Source organism: Pan paniscus, chromosome 12, assembly GCF_029289425.2.
Source record: "Pan paniscus chromosome 12, NHGRI_mPanPan1-v2.0_pri, whole genome shotgun sequence".
Taxonomy (NCBI): Eukaryota; Metazoa; Chordata; class Mammalia; order Primates; family Hominidae; genus Pan; species Pan paniscus.
The window spans coordinates 100,698,140-100,726,045 of NC_073261.2; the positions used below are offsets into that span (position 1 = coordinate 100,698,140).

The 27,906-nt window shown below is 42.9% G+C and overlaps 1 protein-coding gene and 1 pseudogene across 1 annotated transcript in view; both read left to right on the forward strand.

Moving 5' to 3' along the window:
• ASXL2 (ASXL transcriptional regulator 2) overlaps window positions 1–27,906 on the forward strand; it is a 154,648-nt gene that overhangs the window by 59,937 nt on the left and 66,805 nt on the right. The window contains exons 4-5 of the mRNA XM_003827052.5: window positions 18,409–18,517; window positions 25,198–25,348. Of these exons, the coding sequence (XP_003827100.1) occupies window positions 18,409–18,517; window positions 25,198–25,348 (260 nt within the window). The remainder of the gene's footprint in view (window positions 1–18,408; window positions 18,518–25,197; window positions 25,349–27,906) is intronic.
• On the forward strand, window positions 12,006–15,091 carry LOC103783058 (tropomyosin alpha-3 chain-like; annotated as a pseudogene).

Here is a 27,906-nt window from a genome sequence, read left to right on the forward strand (position 1 = left end):
TCCAGAAACAGCAGAAAGATGAACACTCTAAATAAAGCAGAGAGACTTAAGTTGCCCCAGTGTTTTCATTTTCTTGCTGCTTCTTATTTGATAAGTGGATATTTATGGTGCTTGTTTTGGAATGGTTTTCTTTAACTTTGGTTAGTCAAGTGATCAAGTGCTTTGTTTTCTGGATACATTTTGTTTTATTTGACCCTGGGACCCTGGGAGAATATATACGTGTTCATAGAAAATATGGGAACAGGCCAGGCGCAGTGGCTCATGTTTCAACGGTGGTTCACCATGTTGGTCAGGCTGGTTTCCAACTCCTGACCTCGAGTGATCTGCTCGCCGTGGCCTCCCAAAGTGCTGGGATTATAGGCGTGAGCCACCACGCCCAGCCCCGCATATTTTTTTTAAAACAACTTTATTGAGGTGTAGTTTACATGCCATAAACTCCAAATTCCACCTCATTTTCTTTTTTTTTTTTTTTTTCCCTCCTTTCCTTTCCCTTTCCCCTTTTTCTTTCTTTCCTGACAGGGTCTTGCTCTGTCACCCAGGCTGGAGTGCAGTGGTACAGTCATAGCTCACTGCAGCCTTGAACTCCTGGGCACAAGCGATCCTCTTATCTCAGCTTCTGGAGTAGTTGGGACTATGGGAACACACCACCACACCTGGCTATTTATTTATTTATTTTTTTGATTTTTTCTTTTTGAGACGGAGTCTTGCTCTTGTTGCCCAGACTGGAGTGCAGTGGTGCGATCTTGGCTCACTGCAACCTCCATCTCCTGGGTTCAAGCTGTTCTCCTGCCTCAGCCTCCTGAGTAGCTGGGATTACGGGCATGCGCCTCCATGCCCGGCTAATTTTGTGTTTTTAGTAGAGACGGGGTTTCTCCATGGGATTTCTCCATGTTGGTCAGGCTGGTCTCGAACTCCTGACCTCAGGTGATCCGCCCACCTAGGCCTCCCAATGTGCTAGGATTACAGGCATGAGCTGCCGCGCCCGGCCTGATTTCTTAATTTTTACATTTTTTTGTAGAGACAAGTTCTCCATATGTTTCCCAGGCTGGTCTCAAATTTCCGGGCTCAAGCGATCCTCCCACCTCAGCCTCCCAAAGTGTTAGGATTTTGGGCCAGTCACCACACCAGGCCAGAAACTCCACCCATTTTCAGTGCACAGTTCAATGGTTTTAAGTAAATTTACTGAGTTGTGCTATTATCACCATAATCCAGTTTTAGAATATTTTCATCACTCCAGTGAGATCTCTCCTACTGGATACGGGTAATGCTGGCTCCTCCTGACAGCCTGTAATCTACTTTCTGTCTCTGTAGTTTGGCCATATCTGGACATTCATATAAATGGAATCATATAATATGTAATCATAAACTCCAAACTCCATCATGTTTGTAGCATTGATCAGTACTTCTTTCTTTTCATTGGTCCAAATTGTTGTATAGACTTTTCTCATACACTTACTTTTTAAAAAATCATATACATTTATTTAACTTTATATGGTATATTGCAGACTTAGAAAAGTTGCAAAGGTAGTACAAAGAATTTTTATATAAACTTTATCTGGATTCTCCAGATGTTAACATCTATCTAATTTGTGTTTCTGAGATGTCTGAGAATAAATTGTAGACATAATGCCCCATTCACTTTTAAATACTTCAGAGTAGGCTGGATGCAGTGGTTCACACCTATAATCTGAGCACTTCGGGAGCTGAGGTGGGAGGATTGCTTGAGTGCAGGAGTTCAAGACCAACCTGGGCAACAAAGTGAGCCCGTCCCTATACAATAATAAAATAAAATAATTAGCCAGGTATCGTGGTGCACACTTGTAGTCCCAACTACTCTAGAGGCGGAGGCAGGAGAATTAAATTTGAGCCCAGGAGTTCAAGGCTGCAGTGAGCTATGATTGCACCACTGCACTCTAGCCTGGGGGACAGAGCAAGACCCTGTCTCAAATAAATAAATAAATCAGTCAGTCAAGCAAGCAAACTTCAGAATATATTTTCTAAAGGCAAGTACATTCTTTTATCTAACTACAGGGTAAAATAGTTAATAGGAAATCTACATTGGCACAATATTATCTAATCAGACTTTATCCAGATTTGATAATTCTCCCACTGATATCCTAATCCAGGATCACATGTTGTATTTGCATTTAGTTTTCATGTATCTTTACTCTTCTTTAATCTGGAATTGTACTTCAGTCTTTATCTTTCATGACTAGACATTTTTTGAGTGCAGGCCAGCTGTTTTGCAGATTGTTTCTCAATTTTTATTTCTGGTGTTTAATTATGATTAGATTTAAGTTGTGCAGTTTTGGCAGGAGTGTCACAGGATTGATAGGACATTTTTACCATAATATATCTGGATTCCATGATTTCAGTGTACCACAGTATTAGTGATGGTAACTGTGATTACTTGGTTTATGCAATGTCTACTGTTTCTTCACTGTAAAGATACCATTTTTCCCCTTTGTAATTAATAAGTATTTTGGGGTGAAGATACTCTGAGACTCTGTAAACATCTTGTTTCTCATTGTACCTTTGCCCACTAATTTTAGCATTTTGTTGTTAATCTATTGCTGCTTAACAATATTATCACAGATTTAGCAGCTTAAAACAGTGCATTTATTATCTCAGTTTCTATGTGTCAGGAGTCTGAGCACGGCTTTACCTGATCCTCGGCAATGCAGCAGAGCGTTGGTAAGGGCTGAGTTTTTACCTGAAGACTTGATTGGGGAATGATCAGCTTCCGAGTTCATGTGGTTGTTGGAAAGATTCAATCCTTGTGGGTTATCAGATTGAGGGTCTGGATTCTTAGCTGGCATTTGGCTAGAGGCTGTCCTGAGTTCTGTGGCCTTCCCTAGCATGGCCACATGCTTCCTCAAAGCCAGCAAGGAAGAGTCACCAAGCGAGGACACTGCAGTCATATGTGAAATAGTCACTTATGTGAGACCCTTTACCTTTGTTCTTTTTTGATTATTAGAAGCTGATTACAGGCCCTACCCACACTACAGGGGAAGGAATTATGTAGGGCTATGAGTACACAAAGCAGGGATTACTGGAAGCCTTTTTAGGTCTGTCTACCACAGCATCCACTAATCTTACCTGAAACTTCCTATCACTGTTGCCGCATATGGTGATTTTCTAATTCTGTCAATCTTGGTATATATATATATTTTTTGTTGGAATTTTACTGGGACGAATTCTCCCCCACTCGTTGATTTGTTCATTTATTCTTATCAGCATGACCTCATGGATTCTTATTCTTTGGATTATTTCTGCTATAGTCATTTATTGCTTTAGGGTAAGTAGCAATTTAATTCCTCCAAGAACAGCATTTGGAGAAGTCTTTAGCATGGGTTTCTCTTTTTTTGAGATGAGCTCTCACTCAGTCGCCCAGGCTGGAGTACAGTGGCATGATCTCGGCTTACTGCAACCTCTGCCTCCCAGGTTCAAGCAGTTCTCCTGCCTCAGCCTCCCGAGTAGCTGGGATTACAGGTGCCCGCCACCATACCCAGCTAAGTTTTTTGTATTTTTAGTAGAGACGGGGTTTCGCCATTTTGGCCAGGCTGATCTCGATCTCCTGACATCAAGTGATCCACCTGTCTCGGCCTCCCAAAGTGCTGGAATTACAGGCGTGAGCCACTGCGTGGCCCAGCATGGATTTTTAAACAGGATTTGAGGTATAGTAAGTCCTTGGTCAAATATACTCTAAATGAAAGATAAATTTTAACAGGTGAGCCATTCTATCATAGGTTTGCAAAGCCTTTGAAATTCTATTTGAAAATATACTTTGATGTAGCAGACTTTCAAGTTACCATCAAAATGCTGAAAATGCTTTTATATTAATGTTTTTTAAGTGAAGAGCTAATTTTTCCCCTAAAAATCATTACCATGTAACTTAAATGATTAAAAGTTTTGGTGATATGATCTAAATATACTCATTCTAAAACCACTAGTTTTCTCAGCTTCATCTTTGGCTTGTCTCTTGATCTTTGAATGTTATGTATAGGCATCCCCTTCTTTGTATTTGTGGGCATCTGGGGTTCTCACTCTCTGTCAGTATATCATGTTGTACTTGGTGAACAAGTACCTTGCTATTCAGTGTGTCTTTTTAAGTGAAAGTCTTTCATTTCCATCTATATGCAATTTCCCCTCTTACCTGCTGTTCTAGTTTTTGTTTTGTTTTTAATAGCATGCCCTGTGACAAAGTGATTTTCAAAAAGAGCTCTATTGTCTTTCAGAAGTTTCCTTGTTTTAATAGTTTATTTGTATATTTCCGGACTATTTACTTCAATATTTCTTGTAGAAATGATGCCTGATAACCCCCTACCCAAATTAAATTAATCAGTGAAAAAAATGTACACTGAAGAACATATCCTGAAAAACTTTTAAGAAGGAATAACTATTGTTTATTGCATTTAATTGAAGAGACCAAGAAAGTTACTAGGCTTTAGTTTCTTCACTGTGAGGTAATATTAATTCCTAAATGATCTCTGAAGTTGAGGAAAAACAAAATAGAAAAATTCTGAAAGTGTATTGTCATTTTAAAAATGAAAGTTGAAAAAAGTAGAAAACATTTACGTTTCTTATATGTTACCTAACTGCAAATGTATTCCACTTTTTTCCAAAAAATAGTTTCTCCATTCCTTGTTTACTTTGGTGCATTTCTTTTTGGCTGGATTTCATCATCAGCTAGAATTTTTACATTTATGGATGATCTTTTCCCTGAGTTCTTGCGGGCTTAAGAATTTTTTTTTTTTTTTTTTTTTTTTTTTTTTGAGACAGAGTCTTGCCCTGCCAACCAGGCTGGAGTGCAGTGCAATCTTGGCTCACTGCAACCTCCGTCTCCCGGGTTCAAGCAATTCTCATGCCTTAGCCTCCCAAATAGCTGGGATTACAGGCGCCTACCACCATGCTTGGCTAATTTTTGTATTTTTAGTAGAGACTGGGTTTCACCATGTTGGCCAGGCTGGCCTCGAACATCAGACCTCAGGTGATCCGCCAACCTCGGCCTCCCAAAGTGTTGGGATTACAGGCGTGAGCCACCACACCAAGCCAAGAATGTTTTCTATTGCCTCTTTGTTTGAATGCCATCTAGGCTAGATATAAAATTTTTCATTCATACTCTTAAGAACTTTTTTTGCTGTCTTTTGGCAGTGAGTATTGCTAAGAAAGCAAATGTTTCCTTCATTATATAGTGCTTGTTTTATTGGTCAATATTTTGCTGCATAATCTTAAAATTTCAGTGGCTTATAACAACAAATACTTTTTTTCTTCCTCATGTCTTTAGGTTAACTGGGGCTTAGTTATTGTTAGCTAGACTTTGTTGTAGGCTGTGGATTGTTCTCTCCTTCTGCTGGAATCTGGCTCTCATGGCAATCACAGGAGTCAGCCAAACAAGCAAATTTTAGCCTCTGCTTCCGTCATGTCTCTTATTTCATTGATCAAATCAAGCCTTGTGGCCAAGACCAACATCATTGTGGCAGGGAAATATATTTCACTTACTGTAATGTACTGCAAGGTCATACGATGGTGTGAATGATGAAATAGAAACACTAATTCAAGCTGCCACTTTGGCTTTTAACGCCTGGAACCTGGTTTGATTCTTTCTTTATCCTTGACGCTTAAGATTTAGGAAAATATTAACTTCTTTTTTTTTTGAGATGGAGGCTCGCTTTGTCGCACAGGCTGGAGTGCAGTGGCTCACTGAAGCCTCCGCCTCTTGGATTCAAGTGATCAGCTCACCTTGGTCTTCCAAAGTGCTGGGATTACAGGTGTGAGCCACCGCACCCAGCCAAGATTTAGGAAAAATTTAGATGTTTCTGAGTATCTGAGTACTTGGGGTTAGTCTGTACAGATTTGGGTAGCATCTTGCCTCTTACATTATCATGTAATATACATTATTGATGCATAAGGGTAATCTTTTCTCGTTAACAGAAGAGAGTGGTTTACCTGTGAATATTCTCCTGTATTGTTCTTCTTTTCCCTTTCCTATCTCTGTAAATTTGATTGCTTTTATGTAGGTGCTTTGTATCTATTAAGATACTTCCAGCTGTAAATGACAGGAAACACGATGTAAACTGGCTTAAACATTGAAGGAAACTCATCATTTAATGCAAGTGAAAAAAACAGGCAAAACTTTATCCAAGTTCTCCAGTCAGTTTCATCAGTATCTCAGCTCTGCTTCCTTCAATTTTGTTCCATTCTCAGTAGGCTCATCCATCATAATTGCAAGATGACTGCTCACAGGCCTTAGAGCTGGATATTTTGGGTTGAATTGTAGAAGAGAAGAAAGATTCTACTTTTCAGAGACATTAAAATCACTCATCACTGAGTCTGGCTGGCTCACAATTGAGTCAGATTTTTTCCTTTCAGTATATGTAGCTATAAATATGTGTTTCAGAGAAGTATAGGATTTACAGAACATAGAATTGGCTTATTTTAGCAAGAGACATTAAGGCTAAAATCTGAAAAGTTGAATTCGAGGTTGCTAGGAGAAAAGGAGGTGAGGGTTATCATTGCAAGCAGAAGTGTTGGGCCAAGTAGTCAGAAGAATTTTAAATTACCAAATGAAAAGAAAGGTAGAGTAGGCTGGCAGAGAGGGTGTGTAGCAGAATGGTCAAGGTCAGATTATTTTGGTCAAGGTCAGATTATTTTGTTAATTTTGTACTTTATACTAAGAACATTATAATATGGATGAATTTTAAGCTGGACAGGAGGTAGTATGATCATATTTATATTTAAAAGGTTACTCTGGCTTCAGAGTGGAGAATAGTTGTATGTGAGGGTGAGATTCCTATCACTTGAGATGGGGAACACTGGAACACTGCCAGACTAGGGTAGGATAGTAAATTGGTAAAGTAACTGCTGTAGTTACTGAATCTTGACTCTGTGACATATACTTGGTATGTACATTATCTGTGATCTGTACAATCGAGTTACACAGTAGGCAGTATTACCTCTATTTTGCAGATGAGTAAATTAAGGGTGTTTAAAATGACTTGCCCAGGCTACAGTCAGGTCTGTATTCAGATTGGTATGAATCATTAAACCTGGCTCTTTACCATGCAGTGATGACTCCTTTCATTAATTGCTATATTTGCTTCATCTAAGCAGTACAATGATTGACTTCTGCTCTCTTAGCCCTACTAGCTACTGCTAGCTTTTATTACAGAGAGAACTAAAAAGGGCCATTGGCAATATGATCAAAGTCACTTTAGTTCTTTGGGCCTTATGTACAAAACATATTAGTATGTTTGCCTACATGCTTACCGCATAAAATTATAGCACTGCACTTGTTCCTTTCCTTGACAGAACCCCTACCTCTTCAACCCCAATCTCTTGAGCATGGACAAGAAAAATTAGAAGCTGACTTGTTGTGTGATAGTTACATAATCTTTAAGGTGGTTCTTACTACAGCTGCTTCGGGTGTTAGTACTTACCCTACTGAATTTACTTGAACTTTTAAGTTGGTATTGATCTCAGTACTATGGTTTTATCACCCATGCAGATGATGTCTTATTTCTTCAAGTCGTTCATTTTTATTTAATTATAGAATTCTGGAGCTCTACCTTCCCATGAAGATATATTCCAGCCATCATGGGTAGTGTGTCCTGTTTTGCTTCTCTGCTATTGCTTTATTATTCATAAAAATAAACTGCCCGGATTCTTTGACTTTTTGTATTTTCCTGAGATCATGCCTAAATTTTGTTTTAAATGGTACTGTGTCCTGTATATCTTGTAGGTTTTTCAAAATTTTGTTTCCTTCAAAGAAAATTATATCCAGATTTGCAAGGAAAATATTATGGCAGTTTGTAGTTATTCTTTTTTTTTTATTTTTTGAGATGGAGTCTCGCTCTGTCGCCCAGGCTGGAGTGCAGTGGCGCGATTTTGGCTCACTGCAACCTCCGCCTCCTGGGTTCATGCCATTCTCCTGCCTCAGCCTCCCAAGTAGCTGGGACAACAGGCGCCCGCCATCACGCCCGGCTAATTTTTGGTATTTTTAGTAGAGTCAGGGTTTCACCGTGTTAGCCAGGATGGTCTCGATCTCCTGACCTCATGATCCGCCTGCCTTGGCCTCCCAAAGTGCTGGGATTACAGGCGTGAGCCACTGCGCCCAGCCGACAGTTTGTAGTTATTCTTACCACATCTTTTCACCAGATGTGTGTGCCATTTACTTTCATTTTATAGGTTTCACTTTAATGACTGTTTTGTTGTTATTTGTTGTTGTTACTCTTCTAAGTACTAAGCCAGACTAGACTGATTTTTTTTCTCTCTGACTTAAAGCACTTTATGTACACACTTTACAGTCTCTTACCCATAATTACAGTATCCTCAGTGGTTGAAAAACTAAGTTTCCTCATACATTTAGCACCAAACTCACTTGACAACAACAGTTCTCTTGAACTGACATGAGACTGTATATAATCTTTATTTATCCATCTTAGTGTGAGTATTCATACGTTTCATTGTGTTTGGTTATGGGATGCTGTCCCTAATCTCCATGGCAGTGTCATATCATTTATGGCATATCATGTTACCTTTTTAAAATCCAAAAAATTCTTATGTCTGAAACATTTGGCCTAAGTGTTTTAGATCAGGGACTGTGGACCTGTGTTTATATTAATAGCACTGGTCACAGTGTGGTGTGGCTGTTTACTCCCTTGCCTATCTTCTCTATTAGATTCTGAGCTAAGAAAGCTTCCCTCTGTGGATCCACTAATCCTAGTTTACTGCCCTAAACAGAGTGGGTACTTAATATTGGAACTGAATACCATTAATTGGGGTAAATTTACCAGGTAGCTTATTGAAAATGTTTTTTTCTTGGTTTTATGTCCTTTTTTTTTTTTTTTTCTTTTTTATTGATCATTCTTGGGTGTTTCTTGCAGAGGGGGATTTGGCAGGGTCACAGGACAATAGTGGAGGGAAGGTCAGCAGATAAACAAGTGAACAAAGTTCTCTGGTTTTCCTAGGCAGAGGACCCTGTGGCCTTCCGCAGTGTTTGTGTCCCTGGGTACTTGAGATTAAGGAGTGGTGATGACTCTTAACGAACATGCTGCCTTCAAGCATCTGTTTAACAAAGCACATCTTGCACCGCCCTTAATCCATTCAACCCTGAGTGGATACAGCACATGTTTCAGAGAGCACAGGGTTGGGGGTAAGGTCACAGATCAACAGGATCCCAAGGCAGAAGAATTTTTCTTAGTACAGAACAAAATGAAAAGTCTCCCATGTCAACCTCTTTCTACACAGACACAGCAACCATCCGATTTCTCAGTCTTTTCCCCACCTTCCCCCCCTTTCTATTCCACAAAACCGCCATTGTCTTCATGGCCCGTTCTCAATGAGCTGTTGAGTACACCTCCCAGATGGGGTGGTGGCCGGGCAGAGGAGCTCCTCACTTCCCAGTAGGGGCGGCCGGGCAGAAGCGCCCCTCACCTCCCGGACGGGGCGGCTGGCCGGGCGGGGGGCTGACCCCCCCCACCTCCCTCCCGGACGGGGCGGCTGGCCGGGCGGGGGGCTGACCCCCCACCTCCCTCCCGGACAGGGCGGCTGGCCGGGCAGAGGGGCTCCTCACTTCCCAGTAGGGGCGGCCGGGCAGAGGCGCCCCTCACTTCCCCGACGGGGCGGCTGGCCCGGTGGGGGGCTGACCCCCCCCACCTCCCTCCCGGAGGGGGCGGCTGGCTGGGCAGAGGGGCTCCTCACTTCCCGGTAGGGGCGGCCGGGCAGAGGCGCCCCTCACCTCCCGGACAGGGCGGCTGGCCGGGCGGGGGGCTGATCCCCCCACCTCCCTCCCGGACGGGGCGGCTGGCCGGGCGGGGGGCTGACCCCCCCACCTCCCTCCCGGACGGGGCGGCTGGCCGGGCGGGGGGCTGACCCCCCCACCTCCCTCCCGGACGGGGCGGCTGGCCGGGCGGGGGGCTGACCCCCCCACCTCCCTCCCGGACGGGGCGGCTGGCCGGGCGGGGGCTGACCCCCCCACCTCCCTCCCGGACGGGGCGGCTGGCCGGGCGGGGGGCTGACCCCCCACCTCCCTCCCGGACGGGGCGGCTGGCCGGGCGGGGGGCTGACCCCCCCACCTCCCTCCCGGACGGGGCGGCTGGCTGGGCAGAGGGGCTCCTCACTTCCCAGAAGGGGCGGCCGGGCAGAGGCGCCCCTCACCTCCCGGATGGGGCGGCTGGCCAGGCGGGGGGCTAACCCACCCACCTCCCTCCCGGACGGGGCGGCTGGCCGGGCCGGGGGCTGACCCCCCCACCTCCCTCCCAGACAGAGCGGCTGGCCGGGCAGAGGGGCTCCTCACTTCCCAGTAGGGGCGGCCGGGCAGAGGCGCCCCCCCCACCTCCTGGACAGGGCGGCTGGCCGGGCAGGGGGCTGATCCCCCCACCTCCCTCCCGGACGGGGCGGCTGGCCAGGCGGGGGGCTGATCCCCCCACCTCCCTCCCGGACGGGGCGGCTGGCCGGGCGGGGGGCTGACCCCCCCACCTCCCTCCCGGATGGGGCGGCTGGCCGGGAAGGGGGCTGACCCCCCCACCTCCCTCCCGGACGGGGCGGCTGGCCGGGCAGAGGGGCTCCTCACTTCCCAGTAGGGGCGGCCGGGCAGAGGCACCCCTTGCCTCCCGGACGGGGCGGCTGGCCAGGCGGGGGGCTAACCCCCCCACCTCCCTCCCGGACGAGGCGGCTGGCCGGGCAGAGGGGCTCCTCACTTCCCGGTAGGGGCGGCCGGGCAGAGGTGCCCCTCACCTCCCGGACGGGGCGGCTGGCCGGGCGGGGGGCTGACCCCCCCACCTCCCTCCCAGACGAGGAGGGAGGACGCTCCTCACTTCTCAGACGGGGTGGCTGCCGGGCGGAGGGGCTCCTCACTTCTCAGACGGGGCGGTTGCCAGGCAGAGGGTCTCCTCACTTCTCAGACAGGGCGGCCGGGCAGAGACACTCCTCACATCCCGGACGGGGCGGCAGGGCAGAGGTGCTCCCCACATCTCAGACGATGGGCGGCCGGGCAGAGACGCTCCTCACTTCCCAGATGTGATGGCGGCCGGGAAGAGGCGCTCCTCACTTCCTAGATGGGATGGCGGCCGGGCAGAGACGCTCCTCACTTTCCAGACTGGGCAGCCAGGCAGAGGGGCTCCTCACATCCCAGACGATGGGCAGTCAGGCGGAGACGCTCCTCACTTCCCAGATGGGGTGGCTGCCAGGCAAAGGCTGCAATCTCGGCACTTAGGGAGGCCAAGGCAGGCGGCTGGGAGGTGGTTGTAGCGAGCCGAGATCACGCCACTGCACTCCAGCCTGGGCGCCATTGAGCACTGAGTTAACGAGACTCCGTCTGCAATCCCGGCACCTCGGGAGGCCGAGGCTGGCGGATCACTCGCGGTTAGGAGCTGGAGACCAGCCCAGCCGACACATCGAAACCCCGTCTCCACCAAAAAAATACGAAAACCAGTCAGGCGTGGCGGCGCACGCCTGCAATCGCAGGCACTCGGCAGGCTGAGGCAGGAGAATCGGGCAGGGAGGTTGCAGTGAGCTGAGATGGCAGCAGTACCGTCCAGCTTCGGCTCGGCATCAGAGGGAGACCGTGGAAAGAGGGGAGAAGGGAGAGGGGAGAGGGGAGAGGGGGGAGGGGAGAGGGGAGAGGGAGCTCTATCTACCACACAGTCCTTCTCTCGGTTTTATGTCCTTTTTAAAGTAATCTCTTTCTAGTTCTGTTTCTCTTTTCCTTCTTGTTACTGGAATCTTGACTTCACCATTTATTGATAATATGATCTTGAACAGCTTATTGAAAACCTATAGTTTCTTCATTTGTAAAAACGGTGTAATAATTTTGCTCACCTCATAGATTGTTGTGAGGACTAAACAAAATGCTTCCTGGAACTTAGCACTCTTTTAGCTGCCAACATGGCTGTTGTTGATTTCTATCCTGTTGGTTACTTTATTATCATAGTCAACATTCTCTTCTTAATGGAGTTTGAGGTCATTTTTCGGTGCTTTGATGCTTTCAATGATGGAGTAAATCCTTGCACATTTGTCCTTAAGTCCTTTGGCCTTGGTTTTATAGGACAGATTCAAGTGGGATTGTTGCATCAGTGGTCCCAAATATATTTAGTTTTAATGGATATTTCCATATTACTTTCCTAAGGCAGAATTGAGTAATGTGGGAAAAGGCAGCAGTTTTCTGTCCTCGCAACAGTCTGTAAGAGTGCCTATTTGCCCATAACCTTGTCAGCAATGGATTTTATCAATCCATTTTTTGTTATTGTTGTTGTTTGGAGATTAATTTTCACTGTTGTTGCCCAGGCTGGAGTGCAATGGCGCGGTCTCGGCTCACTGCAACTTCCACCTCCCAGTTTCAAGAGATTCTCCTGCCTCAGCCTCCCGAGTAGCTGGGATTACAGGTGCCCGCCACCATACCCAGCTAATTTTTTATATTTTTAGTAGAAATGGGGTTTCACCATGTTGGCCAGGCTGGTCTTTAATTCCTGACCTTCAGGTAATCCACCTGCCGCTCGGCTCCCAAAGTGCTGGGATTATAGACGCGAGCCACTGCAGCCAGCCTTTTTTTTTTTTTTTTTTTTTTGAAATAATTATAGACTCACAGGAAATTGCAAAAATAGTACCTAGGGTCCCATGTACAGTTCATCCAGTTTCCTTTAATGGTAATATCTTATGTAAATATAGTACAATATCAGACCAGGCACAGTGGCTGACACCTGTAATCCCAGCACTTTGGGAGGCTGATGTGTGTGGATCACTTGAGGTCAGGAGGAGTTCAAGACCAGCCTAGCCAACATGGTGAAACTCCATCTACTAAAAATACAAAAATTAGCTGGGTGTGGTGGTGTGTGCCTCTAATCCCAGCTACTCAGGAGGCTGAGGCAGGAGAATCGCTTGAACCCGAGAGGCAGAGGTTACAGTGAGCCAAGATCGCACCACGGTACTCCAGCCTTGCTGATAGAGTGAGACTCCATCTCAAAAAAATATAAATAAATACAAATATAAATATAAATACATATTATATCAAACCAGGAAATTGACATTGGCATAAAACTGTTAACTATGGCTTGGGTCATTTTCTTTCTTTCCATCTGACCAATGGCATCTTGATTTAATTTGCCTTTTTATAACCACTATTAAGTTTGAGCTTCTTATTATACATTTTATTGGTAATTTACATTTATGGTTTATGAATCATTTGTTCACGTCCTTTTTCCATTTTTTTCTAGTGAGCTGTTTGTTTTCCTAAAGAATACCTTCTTAGGACTATTAATCTTTTGTCTGCCATATGTTTTGCAGTTAATTATTCTAGCTTCATATATTTTCTGTAGTTTTGTTGCTTTTATTTTTTTCCTGTGTAGAAATTTTTATTTTATACAGTCAATATGTTTCTTTGGTGGTTTTTGGGTTTTTCTCTTTTGTGGAAAGCTTTCTCTGTCTTCTAGGTTATACTGTTTTCTTTTGTTATTTATTTATTTATTTATTTTTTAAGCCATGGTCTCACTCTGTTGCCCAGGCTAGAGTGCAGTGGTGTGATCATGGCTCACTGCAGCCTCAACTTCCTGGGCTCAGGTGATCTTCCCGCCTCAGCCTCCAAAGTAGCTGGTACTACAGGTGTGTGCCACAATGCATGGCTGATTTTGTGTGTGTGTGTGTGTGTGTGTGTGTGTGTGTGTATTTTTGTATTTTTTGTAGAGACGGGTTGCTCAGACTAGGCTCAAGAGATCCCCCCGCCTCAGCCTCCCAAAGTGCTTGGATTACAGGCATGAGCCACAGTGCCTAGAAGATTATACTGTTTTCTTTTAATCTTTTATATTTTGCCTTTGGCTTTTAATTCATTTGGAATATGTTTTTGTATATACTGTGTGCACATCCCCCCCAGATGTATGAGATATTCTAGCACTACTAAACTGTTCTATTTAGGACTTTTTCAGCTTCTTGTGACTTAAATCTCAACAAAATTCCAAAGGTAGTACTGGCTCAAGGCAAGACTTGATACACTGGTGAGAAGCAGCTGCAACGCTGAGCAGAGGAGGCAGGATCTGGAGTGTGAGCAGTAGCTGGGTGGGCACCATGGCTGGGATCACCACTATTGAGGCATTGAAGCACAAGATCCAGGTTCTGCAGCAGCAGGCAGATGATGCAGAGGAGAGAGCTGAGCACCTCCAGCGAGAAGCTGAGGGAGAAATGCGCGCCCGGGAACAGGCTGAGGCTGAGGTGGCCTCCTTGAACCACAGGATCCAGCCGGTTGAAGAGGAGGTGGACTGTGCTCAGGAGCACGTGGCCACTGCCCTGCAAAAGCCGGAAGAAGCGGAAAAAGCTACTGATCAGAGTGAGAGAGATATGAAGGTTATTGAAAACTGGACCTTAAAAGATGGAATTCCAGGAAATCCAACTCAAAGAAGCTAAACACACTGCAGAATAGGCAGATAGGAAGTATGAAGAGGTGGCTCGTAAGTTGGTGATCATTGAAGGAGACTTGGAACTCACAGAGGAACGAGCTGAGCTGGCAGTGTCCCATTGCCGAGAGATGGATGAGCAGATGAGACTGATGGACCATAACCTGAAGTGTCTGAGTGATGCTGAAGAAAAGTACTCTCAAAAAGAAGACAAACGTGGAAGAGATCAAGATTCTTACTGATAAACTCAAGGAGGCAGAGACCTGTGCTGAGTTTGCTGAGAGATCGGTAGCCAAGCTGGAAAAGACAACTGATGACTTGGAAGATAAACTGAAAATGTACCAAAGAGGAGCACTCTGTACAAAGGATGCTGGACCAGACTCTGCTTGACCTGAATGAGATGTAGAGCACCCCAGTCTCACCCTGCTGCTGCTCCTCCCTCTGACCCTGATTCCATCTGAGGCCAGCCTACCCGAAGCTGACCTTTAACTGAGGGCTGATCTTTAACTGGAAGGCTGCTTTCTCCTTTTGCTGCCCCCACCTCCCCTGTGTCTTTTTCACTAAACTGTCTCTGCCTCTTCCCAGAGATTCCAGCTGGGCTAGAGGCTGTGCACCTTTGGGAACAACACTTAAGGGAATGTGAGCACAATGCATAATGCCTTTAAAAGCATGTTGTGATGTACACATTTTGTAATACCTTTTTTGTTGTTTTATAGCAACCATTTGTAAAACATTCCAAATAATTCCACAGCTCTGAAGCAGCAATCTATTTCTTTTTCACTTTTGGAAGGTGACTTTTCAGCTTAATGCATATTGCCCTTTCCATAGAGAAGAGGAAAAGGTATAGGCCTGCCTTACTGAGAGCCAAACAGAGCCCAGGGAAAGAATCCACTATGGGAAACTTCACTGCTCTGTAAAAAGTACCCCCCAAACCAGAAAGGTGATTCCAGGAGGAGTTAGCCAAACAACAACAAAAACAAAACAAAAATGTGCTTTTCGGGTTTTCAGCTTTAAGATATCTTTGGACAATGTTATTTCTATTTTTTTTTTCATTAGAAGTGACCAAATTAAAATGGTAAGACCTCTGAAACTAAATTTTTGTCCCATCTCTGCCCCGTCTCAACTGCCTGCAGAATGGATCATGTGCCCTTCATGTTGCGGTGACCACTTAATTGCTATCCTCCCTCCTTGAAAGATTATGTTTTGCCACTGATTTAGCCATATGAAACTCATCTCATTATCCTTTTCTGGGTTTGAAGCTGCTCTCTCTAAAAGTGCTATCTCATTGTACTTTGTATCAGAGAAATCTTGAATAGCTTATGTACAAAACTTTTAAAGTTTTTTATTATTTTGAAGCTTTGCTTCTTTGGGTTTGTGGCACCCTGGCCACCCTGTCTGGCTGTGACAGCCTGTACAGTGTGTGGGCTGGCAGTTTGCTGATCTTTTAAAGTTTCTTTCCCTACCCAATCCCCATTTTCTGATAAGGTTTCAATGAGGTCTGTTAGGTGTACATCCTGCAGCTTATTGGCTTAAAATGTACACTCCTTTGATGTGGTCTCTTTGGGGCCAATTGGGAGAAAGACAAATCAATAGTGCAACTCTTTTGATACCAAATATTGACACAAGTGTCTTTTTGAAATAAAGAACAGGTCTCTCCAAAAAACAAAACAAAAAAGGCTTGATACAGGCAAAAGTAATACTACTTTAAAAATTTTGGCCAGGCGCAGTGGCTCACACCTGTAATCCGAGCACTCTGGGAGGCTGAGGTGGGCAGATCACCTGAGGTCAGGAGTTCGAGACCAGCCTGGCCAACATGGTGAAACTCCATCTCTACTGAAAATACAAAAATTACCAGGGTGTGGTGGCAGGCATCTGTAATCCCAGCTACATGGGAGGCTGAGCATGAGAATCTCTTGAACCCAGGAGATGAAGGTTGCAGTGAGCCAAGAATGCACTATTGCACTCCAGCCTGGGGGATAGAGTGAGACTCTGTCTCAAAAACAAAAACAAATTTGCTTCCTGACTTTTCTCAGTTCTGCCCTTTTTGGTGTTGGATTTCTCCTTACGATTCATACTGTGTCACTCCTCAGTCTGTCTTGTATGTTGTGCCATTCTAATTCCAGATTTTTCCTTTGTGGTCACACAAAGACTGTGAATGTTTTAGGCCTTGCTTCCTAATACCACACAAGGGAAGAGAAAGGATCCCTTTCTGAAGATTCCGTGGAGAACAAGTTTTGGTTGTTTTTTATTCCCCCCATATACCCAAGTAAATAGCTCCATAGATTTTTGGCCCTAAGTCATGTATCTGTTCTTTGGGGTGGAGAGTGTGTGTGTGTGTGTGTGTGTGTGTGTGTGTGTGTGTGTGTGTGTGTGTGTGTAAAAGCTGATTAATTTAAACCAATTAGGATTTACCCCTGGGCTGGGCATGGGATTCAGTCCCTCTCAACCAGATGACTGAAAATGAGAAAAGTTGTTTCACAGGAAATTTTTGGGTACTGTCTCCAAAGAAGAGGGAACCAGAAGCCAGGTAGTCAAACTACAGGGGACTATGGCATGACCTCATGTTTTTCGTGCTAAACATAAAAATGATACCTTTTAAATTATTATCTGTTTCTGCGTTTTCTGTTTTCTTCCACCAACAGTCTATGAGGGTATTCATTTGGTGATTTTTTTTTCTCTCAGAAACATACTACTTCAATAATAGTGGCTAAGAGTACATGTTAATATCTTTTTAAGCAAGTCTCCCATCATTTTTTTTCTGGAAATTTCTTGGCAATTTTTATATATTTATTTGATACAAACTTTGGGATCCTGATTGGAATTACATTATATACATTTTTAACATGGAAATCCAAATCAGATAAACGTAACTATGGAAATCAACTTGTAAATGCTCAACAGTTTCTTCTGCAAAAGGCTTTTCTTTCCTTTGTTATTATTCACCAGTGTTTTGGGGGGATGAAAACCTTCTCTGTATTTTCGACCCTGGACACTTTCACAGTACCAAGAGACAGTGGACTCATGTCCCACCTCTTCCCAGCAGATAACTCCTTAGATAAACTAAGAATCCAACAGCCTCTTCTAGTAGGCTTATCTTTGGTTATTGAGTAGCATCAACAGAAAACTGAGAGGGAAAAGAGCTGGAAATGTGGGGTTAAGCTGCCTTAAACCTCAGGTATTGTGATCAATTTTTAAAAACCATTTAAGGATGCCACACATCTCCAGAGACTTCAGACCACTGTTTCCATTTAATTGCTTCCATATGAACTATGTGTTTGCTTGCTACCTAATTTTTTTCTTATGTGAAGTATGATATTTTATCTAATGATTTTGTTATTTTCCTTAGATGTAGAAACATTGTCTTCAAGTATTATAGCACTATTTTAAAATATTTGGTGCAAAATTAACTGTGGTATAATTATTAATTATATTTTATATTTTTCTATAGATTATTATATACCTGAAATTCTAGTAAAGATGATAAATATATATTAGAATTAATAAACATTTAACCAAGTTGCTACATATAAATATTCAGAAGCCTACTTAATAACTTTTTAAGTGATCTCATGATAGGTTTGAATACAAGAGACAATGGCAATGTGTTAGTTTCACAATTAAGATTCAGTCTGGTGCAGCAGTATGCAATGGAATTATTACTGTTTATTTGAATCTGTGTGTGTTTGTGTTCTTTTTTCTCATTTTACCTCTGGACATTTGTAAAGCTTGTGCTAAATAGAATGTTTACAAAATATGTTTGTAATACTTCTGTATTTTTCTTGACTTAAATGTTAGATACTGGATCAGCATTAAGGAATTACTATTTTGTAGATACATGGGAATGATTTTTACATCCATTTTCTCCATGGAAGCCCCTTTCTATATTGGTAGACTTCTTATAGTTTATAAGATATGTTTAAGTCAAAGGAGTATTGACTAATTAATTTTATTTTGAGTGTTACATAGGATATTCAGAGACAGAAATTAATTGTTGTGTTCCTTATCACATCTCTTCTTTGTTTTGCAGTGGGACTTCTCCTCTTGCATGCCTGAATGCAATGCTTCACACAAACTCCAGAGGTGAAGAGGGCATCTTCTATAAGGTTCCAGGTAGAATGGGAGTATATACTTTGAAGGTAAATATTTTGTTGGGGAGTCATTTAGAAAGAAAAAACAGGAAGTGACCACATATAAATATTTGACTCATAGGGACAGAATTCTGTTCTTGAAGAGCTTATTTTCAGGAAGAGGTAATATTTTGAAACCTGTACTCAATACATTTTTTAAAAACTAATCTATAACTAACTATAGGTAGATCAGAGAAGTAACTTTATTTTTCATTCTTGATGATAATCTTATCTTGAAAGAATGAAATTAAAATGACTTCTGGCCAGGCGTGGTGGCTCACACCTGAAATCCCAACATTTTAGGAGGCCGAGGTGGGCAAATTGCCTGAGCTCAGGAGTTTGCGACCAGCCTGGGCAACACAGTGAAACCCCACCTCTACTAAAATGGAAAAAATTAGCCAGGGCGTAGCGGTGTGTGCCTGTAGTCCCAGCCACTCAGGAGGCTAAGGCAAGAGAATTGCTTGAACCCGGGAGGTGGAGGTTGCAGTGAGCCAAAATCACGCCACTGCACTCCAGCCTGGGCGACAGAGTGAGACTTTGTCTCAAAAAATAAAATAAAATAAAATAAAATAAAAAATAAATAAAATGACTTCTAGTGTTTTAAGGAGCCCCACAACATTTGTATAATAATTGTTTCTTTGGAGCATTCTGCTTAGATGCTTTACATTACATTCTCATTTCATTCTCTCCCACAATTCACAGTTGGGGTGAATACCATTTAATAATTTTTTATTGCTGTTTGTTTTGTTAGATAAGTACAAAAAGACAGGAAAAAGAAATATGATTACAATTAGGAAAATGTATATTTTTCTGTAGACTATTATATACCTGAAATTCTAGTAAAAATGATAAATATTCCTTTTTTATGATGGAGAGCCCCACAACATTTGTATAATAATTGTTTAAGGAGCCTCACAACATTTGTATAATAATTGTTTCTTTGGAGCATTCTGCCTAGATGCTTTACATTACATTCTCATTTCATTCTCTACCACAATTCACAGTTGTGGTTATTATTCCGTTTTTATAATGGAGAAAGTCAAAGTTCAGAAGATTGGATTTTCTTGCCCAGTGTTGCCCATATAGTATCAGAACCGGTATAGGAACCCAGATCTGACTGAATTCCCAAGACCATATTCTTTCTAACATAACAAGCTTGCTAATTTCTTTCTTTTCTTTCTTTCTTTCTTTTGACAGTCTCGCTCTGTTGCCCAGGCTGGAGTGCAGTGGCGCAGTCTTGGTTCGCTACAACCTCCGCTTCCTGGGTTCAAGCGATTCTCCTGTCTCAGCCTCTCAAGAAGCTGGGATTACAGATGCCCACCACCACGCCCAGCTAATTTTTGTATTTTTAGTAGAGATGGGGTTTCACCATATTGGCCAGGCTGGTCTCAAACTCCTGACCTCAGGTAATCCACCCGCCTCGGCCTCCCAAAGTGCTGGGATTACAGGCGTGAGCCACCGTGCCCGGCTTTCAAGCTTGCTAATTCCAAATTCCTGCACTGAGAAGGGACCTTTACTTATCAATAACTTTTCACTTACGAACAGGAAAACCAACTCAAATGAGTTTGAGTAAGACAATTTATTAGCTTATGTAACTGAAAATTCTAAGGAAACCCAGGCTGGATCCAGGAGCTCAGTTGACATCATCAGGGTTTGGTGTCTCCACTTCCTTTTGACTTCGCTCTCAGTCAGAGTTTCTCCTCATCATATATAACTTCACCCCCAACCTGCACTCTGCAAGCTGTAAATCTGAAGAGAGATAAGAACTAAAGCAGGAGCCTCTGACTTTATTCTGATTTGGCTTAATTGGTTTGGCTTCGCCCACATGAGTATACCTGAATTATCACACTTGTCAAATGATTGGCCAGTTGTAGATGTGGTTGAGATTAAGCTTGCTCAAGCCAGGTGAATTGAGGAGAGAGTTTTCCCCAAAGGAGATTTATCAGCTGAAGGGGAATGAATGGTAGGCAGTGACTGTGTCCATGCATATATGTGTTACCTTTTAGCTTTGAGCTGCAGTCATCACTGTGCCCAATGGTTGTGTAGAGCCTAACATTAGAAAGATCTAACCTACCTACCCACCTGCCTCCTTTTTATATACTTTGTTGAATTTCCTAGGGTTACAGGGCTTCATTCTCACATGGAACTTTCTGTATTTCTTTTTGGTTTTAGCTGTTCTAGACCTTCCATACTGTTTAAAAAATTTATTAAATGACTTTTATTGTAGAGATTGGGGGGAAAAAAAACCAAAGTGTTTTCCCTATTCTCATACACCGTTAAGTACAATACTTCTAACACCAGATGTGTGGAGGTTTCTCCTCACATACCAAGCAATTCTCCAGCAGACATCAGCTGGATGTCCTTTAACAATTAGAGTTCCAGTCTGTGGCCCGTTAGGAACCCGGCTGCACAGCTGGAGGTGATTGGTGGGCAAGCAAGCATGACTGCCTGAGTTCTGCCTCCTTTCGGATCAGTGGCAGCATTAGATTCACGTAGGAGTGCGTACTCTATTGTGAACTGCACGTGTGAGAGATCTAGGTCATGCACTCTGTATGAGAATCTAATGCCTGATGATCTGAGGTGGAACAGTTTCATCTGAAACCATCCCACTCCCTGACCCTTCAGTGAAAAAAATTGTCTTCCACAACACCAGTCCCTGATGCAGAAAGGTTGGGGACCACTGCTGTAATTCAACTCCATTCTGATGCTATCTATCTATCTATCTGGAGACAGTGTCAGATTCCACAGGTTGAGGACTCAGTACCCTCCCATCCCCTTCAGATGCCAACTGTCGCAAGTCCCAGGTTGTGACCTGTACTTCTGACTGTCTGGTTATAATTGGGGTTCCCTCCTTGGGTTTGATTAATTTGCTAGAATGACTCACTGAACTCAGGAAAATGCTTTACTTACATTTACCCATTTATTATAAAGGATATTACAAAAGATACAGATGAATGGCCAGATGGATAAGATGCTTAGTGTGAGGTTTGTAGGAAGGTACACAGAGCTTGTGTGCCCTCTCCAGGCTTGCCACCCTCCAGGAACCTCCATGTGATCAGCTAAATCATTCATTCATTCATTCATTCATTTTGAGATGGAGTCTCGCTCTGTTGCCCAGGCTGGATTGCAGCAGCGCAATCTCAGCTCACTGCAACCTCCGCCTCCCGGGTTCAAGCAGTTCTCCTGCCTCAGCCTCTGGAGTAGCTGGGATTATAGGTGCTTGCCACCTCGCCTAACTAATTTTTTGTATTTTTAGTAGAGAAAGGGTTTTACCATGTTGGCCAGGTTGGTCTCGAACCCCTGACCTCAGGTGATCTGCCTGCCTTGGCCTACCAAAGTGCTGGGATTGCAGGTATGAGCCACCGCACCCAGCCGTGATCAGCTAAATCTCAAAGCTCTCAGAACCCAATCCTTTGGGTTTTTATGAAAGCTTCAGTACATATAACTGATTAAATTATTGGCCGTTGGTGATCAGCTCCACCTTCAGCCTCCTCCCTCCCTGAGATTGGGGAGTGAGTGAAAGTTCCAATCCTCTAGTCACATAGTTGGTTCCCCTGGAAACTAACCCCCATCCTGAGACTATGCAGTAGCTCACCAAGAGGAAGAAAAGATGCTCCTATCACCCAGGAAATTCCAAGGGACATAGGAGCTGTGTCAGATGCTCCTTTTACTCAGGAAATTGCAGAGGTCTTAGGAGCTCTGTGTTGGAAGCTGGGGTCAAGGGCCAAATAATAAGAGCAAAAGATTCTACTAGTAACACTATTGCTTAGGAAATTATAACAGCTAAAAAGAGCTCTAGGCCAGGAACTGTAGTCAGGAACCAAATATATATTTCATACTATATCACAATATTACCTCTGTGCTGGACACTATAGAGACTGTAAAGAGGGTTAAGCTGTGGCCCCTGAGCTCTTGAAGCTCACATTATAGTTCCTAAAATAATTGCCTGCTCTCAAAATGTTCTTTGCTTTTAAAAAATGTGATAATATAGAGAAATAAGAATTAATTTTGAATAAAGGAATGTAGCAGTTTTTTGTTGTTGTTAACTTGTAAGATTTGAGCTGGACTTTGTCAGATAAGTAGAAAGAAGAAGGGCCTTCCAGGACATAGGAATAGCTTAAGCAAGGGCACAGTTGGAAAGATTCAGAGTGGACTTGAAAGTAGAGTAAATTGGAGTGATTAGACCATAATCTTTGCGTGGACTTAAGTGGTAAAGATTCCAGTGTGGTAAATGTTAGGTAGAGATCAAACATTGGAGGCCTTTGAAAACCTGACTGAGCAGTTTGTGTATGGGTTGTGGGGTGGTAGATGTCACAGGTTTTTCAGGAGAAAAGCATAATCAAATCCAAGTTTAAGAGAACAACTCAAGTAGGATAGATTTAAGAGTGAAGCAGGAAAATTTGTCAGAAAGGTGGTTATGGTTGTTTGGAAGAAATACTCAGGGCCTGAATTAAGAGACTAGTAAAAGAGATGGAGACAAAGGACATTAGAGGAATAAATAGAATATGTAGCATTTGGAGTGGGTAAAAGGGGCTGAAATGATTCTAGAATTTGGGGCATAGGCAGTTGATCCTGTACGGATCACATATTTTAAGAAAAGATAATTATATTTGTATTTCAGATACTTGTTGAACCTATATGTCAAGATGTCTGGCTGACAACTAACTCTATAAAAGCTGTCCTGCATTTTGAAGGAAATAATAGAAAAATATAGGGTGTGTATTTTAAGAAAGTGTATAACATAAGAGACGGCTCAGAGAGAAATGGCACTAGGACATAAATTTAAATGAAAAATACCTAACTTAACTAGATCAGAGTTTATAGTCTTGGCTATAATGTCATACGGATGTCAGTTTTATGTAGGAGGGTCACATTTTTGTGTCTGTCAGAATTATTTTTTATCTGATTGTTAAAACGATGTGGGAAAATAAAATATTGGAGGTAAAAAGAACCACTGATAGTTTTATAGCTTAGAAATAACATTCACAGGCTAGGCACAGTGGCACACGCCTGTAATCCCAGCACTTTGGGAGGCTAAGGCAAGAGGATTGCTTAAGCTCAGGAGTTCAAATCCAGGACCAGCCTGGGCAACATAGTAGGACCCCAGCTTTATAAAAAAATTTAAAAAATTAGCCGGGTATGGTGGCACACACCTGTAGTCCCAGCTACTCCAGAGGCTGAGGTGGGAAGATTGCTTGCGCCTGGGAGGTCGAGGCTACAGTGAGCTGTGATTGCACTACTGCACTCTAGCCTGGGTGACAGAGTGAGACCCTGTCTCCCAAAATAACAAAAAACCACAAACACTCACTAGTGTGTTTAGCCATACATGTGTATTTTTATATATTATGTAGACACATAGTAGCTGATATTTTTGACCTCTTATGTTGGGTGTGATTCTAAGCATTTTACATTTATTAGCTCATTTAACTTGAGCTAATTGAAGAATGATCTTTTAAGGTAGGTACTATTATCCCCACCTTATAGATGGGGAAACTGAAGCATGAAAGGTTAAGATTTTAACCGAGACTGCACAATTAGGAGAGGGTAAAGCCAGGAAGTCTTGTTTTCTAGTCTTTGGTCTTGGAACTATCCTGTTATTATATCTCTCACATGCTAAGCTGATGTAGTTATCCTTTCTGATTAGCATTCTCTTTCAGTGCAGAAACCAAAGAGTTTCATATGATTTGTTAAATGATTTCTTTCTTTTTCTTTTTTTCTGTCAGGAAGAACCTTCATTTAAAAAAAGATTTCTTTTTTATTTAATTCTTGCTACTTACTAACCAATATTCAGGAACCAATTAGATTCAAATAATGCACTATCTCTTACTGTCTAGACTCTTACTCTCTAATTGAATTCAGAGTACATAGTGGTACTTACATACACACATGGACATACATATATTTAATGAAATTATTTTATTTAGTTTTTTGAGACAGGATCTCACTCTGTCACCCATGTTGGAGTGCAGTAGTGCGATCACAGCTCACTGCAGCCTCAAACTTCCTGGGTTCAGGTGATCCTCCCAACTCAGCCTCCTAAGTAGCTGGGACCACAGGTGCACACCACTATACCTGGCTAATTTTTGTATTTTTTTTTGTAGAGGTGGGGTTTCGCCATGTTGCCCAGGTTGGTCTTGAACTCCTGGGCTTAGTCCTCCCACCTTGGCCTCCCAAGTAGCTGTGACTACAGGAGTGTTCGTTCCACCATGCCCAGCTAATTTTTTTTTTTGTTTTGCATTTTTTTTTGTAGAGACAGGTTTCACCATGTTGCCCAGGCTGGTCTTGAACTCCTGGTCTCAAACATTCTAACTGCCTTAGCCACCCAAAGTGTTAGCATTACAGGCATGAACCACCACGCCCAGCCAATAAAATTATTATGTAGTTTTTAAAATGTAAGAGTATTTAATCATTTACCTGGACTCATATCTACCGAATTTTGTCTAATTTAAGCCTGTGTTGTGCCTGCATATGAATGTTGTATATAATTTTTATCTTCGGATATAGTTGGAAACATTAGCTTATTTGCCTCAAAGAGATGACAGGAATTCAGAAAATATTGCTGGTTCTGCCACTGAATCCTATAGTAACAAAAATTAGTGCAATTAAGTTGCAACGTTGCATATCAGAAGTTTAATTTCTGTTTGCTTAAATGGTAATGATTAATCCTAATTGGATGCCTACATTTTCAGAAAGATGTGCCGGATGGGGTGAAAGAGCTGTCAGAAGGTTCAGAAGAAAGCAGTGATGGTCAGTCAGATTCCCAGAGTTCTGAGAACAGCAGCAGCAGCAGTGATGGTGGCAGCAACAAGGAGGGAAAAAAGAGCAGGTGGAAAAGGAAAGGTAAATCCACCTGATCCTTCAATAAAGTACTAAATGCTGTAGGACAAATGCCCTTGTTAGTAGTTCCTCCTTTCCCAGACTCCAGGTCAGTCAGTCACTTTCCCTTACCCTCTATAACAGTCTTGTCAAGGAGAGTTTTCTGCAATGATGGAGATGTTTATATCTTTACTGTCCAGCACAACACAGTAGCCACTAGCTACATGGGCCTATTGAATACTTGAAATATGGTTATTATGACCAAGGAATTTAAAAAATAAAAATGCTTTCTTTTTTAGAGCTGTTTCAGGTTCACAATAAAATTGAGAGGAATGTACAGAGATTTCCCATGTACCCCTCCCCCGCCACATGCACAGCCTTCCCCACTAGCCACATTCTCCACCAGAGTGCTATATTTGTTACAGCTGATGAACCTACATTGGCACATCATCACCCAGAGTCCATGGTTTACATTAGAATTTACTGTTGGGAGAGTACATCCTATGGCTTTGAACAAATGTATAACGATGTGTATTCACCATTATAGTATCAAACAGAATAGTTTCATTGCCCTCAAATCTTCTGTGCTCCAGCTCTTCATCCCTTCCTGCCTCCTAACCCCTGACAACCACTGACTTTTTTTTGAGACAGAGTTCCACTCTTGTGGCCCTGGCTGGAGTGCAATGGCGCGATCTCAGCTCATTGCAACTTCTGCCTCCTGGGTTCAAGCAATTACCCTGACTCAGCCTCCTAAGTAGCTGGGATTACAGGTGCCTGCCACCACGCCCAGCTAATTTTATATTTTTAGTAGAGATGGGGTTTCACCATGTTGGTCAGGCTGGTCTCGAACCCCTGACCTCAGGTGATCTACCCACCTCGGCCTCCCAAAATGCTGGGATTACAGGCGTGAGCTACTGTGCCTGGCCTGACAACCATTGATTTTTTACTGTTTCCATAGTTTGACCTTTTCCAAAATGTCATATAGTTGGAACCTTTTCAGATTGGCTTTCCTTTAGTAATATGCATTTAAGGTTCCTCTGTGTCTTCATGGCTTGATAAGTCATTTCTTTCTTTTTTGTTTGAACTTTTATTTTAAGTTCAGGGGTACAAGTGCAGGTTTGTTCCGTAAGTAAACTTGTGCCATGGGTGTTTGTTGTGCAGACTATTTCATCACCCAGGAATTAAGCCTAGTACCCACTAGTTATTTTTTCTGATTCTCTCCCTCCTCCCCCACACCACCCTCTGAAAGGCCCCAGTGTGTGTCGTTCCCCTCTGTGTGTCATGTATTCTCATCATTTAGCTCCCACTTATAAGTGAGAACATGCGGTATTTGGTTTTCTGTTCTGGTATTCATTTGCAATAGGTCATTTCTTTCCATTGTCTGGGTGTGCCACAGTTTGTTTATCCATTCACCTACTGAAGGACATCTTGGTTGCTTCCAAGTTGTGGCAATTATGAATAAAGCTGCTTTAAACATCTATGTGCAGATTTTGTATGTGCATAAGTTTTCAGCACCTTTGGGTAAATGCTAAGGAGTGTGATTGCTGGATCATATGATTGAGAGTATGTTTGGTTTTATAGAAACTTCCAAACAGTCTACCAAAGTGACTGTATCATTTTGCATTTTGCATTTGCACCAGCAGTGGATGAGAGTTCCTGTTGCTTCATGTCCTCATCAGCATTTAGTGTGGTTATTGTTGTGGATTTTGGCCTGATAGGTGTGTAGTAGTATCTCGTTGTTTTAATTTGCATTTCCCTAATGACATACGTTGTGGAGCACCTTTTCATTTACTTGTTTGCCATCTACATATCTTCTTTGGTGAGATGTCTCATCAGTTCTTTGGCTTATTTTAAAATCAGGTTGTGTGTTTTCTTATTGTTGAGCTTTAAGAGTTCTTTGTATATTTTGAGTAACAATCCTTTATCATATGTCTTTTGCAAATATTTTCTGTGTCTTGTCTTTTTTTGTTTTGAGACATAGTCTCACACTGTTGCCCAGGCTGGAGTGCAGTGGCGTGATCTCGGCTCACTGCAACCTCTGCCTCCTGGGTTCAAAGGATTCTCCTGTCTCAGCCTCCCGAGTAGCTGGGATTACAGGCGCCCGCCACCACACCCAACTAATTTTTGTATTTTTATTAGAGGTGGGGTTTCACCATGTTGGCCAGGCTGGTCTTGAACTCCTGACCTCGTGATCCACCCGCCTTGGCCTCCCAAAGTGCTGGGATTACAGGTGTGAGCCACTGCGCCCATCCAGCCCACCGCACCTGTCTTGTCTTTGTATTTTCTTGGCAGCATTTCTTTCTCAGATCAGAAATTTTTAATGAAGTCTAGTGTATCAATTTTTTTCTTTTGTGAACTGTGTCTTTGGTCTTGTATCTAAAAGTCATCATAAAACCCCTAGATTTTCTTCTATGTTATGTTCTGGGAGTTTTAGAAATTTTCATTTTTGTTTAGGTCTGTGATCCATTCTGAGTTAATTTTTTGTGAAGCGTGTGAGATCTGTATCTGGATTTCTTTTCTTATTGACATGTGGAATTCTAGTTAGGAATTTAATTTTGATTTTATTTTAACTTTAAATAGCC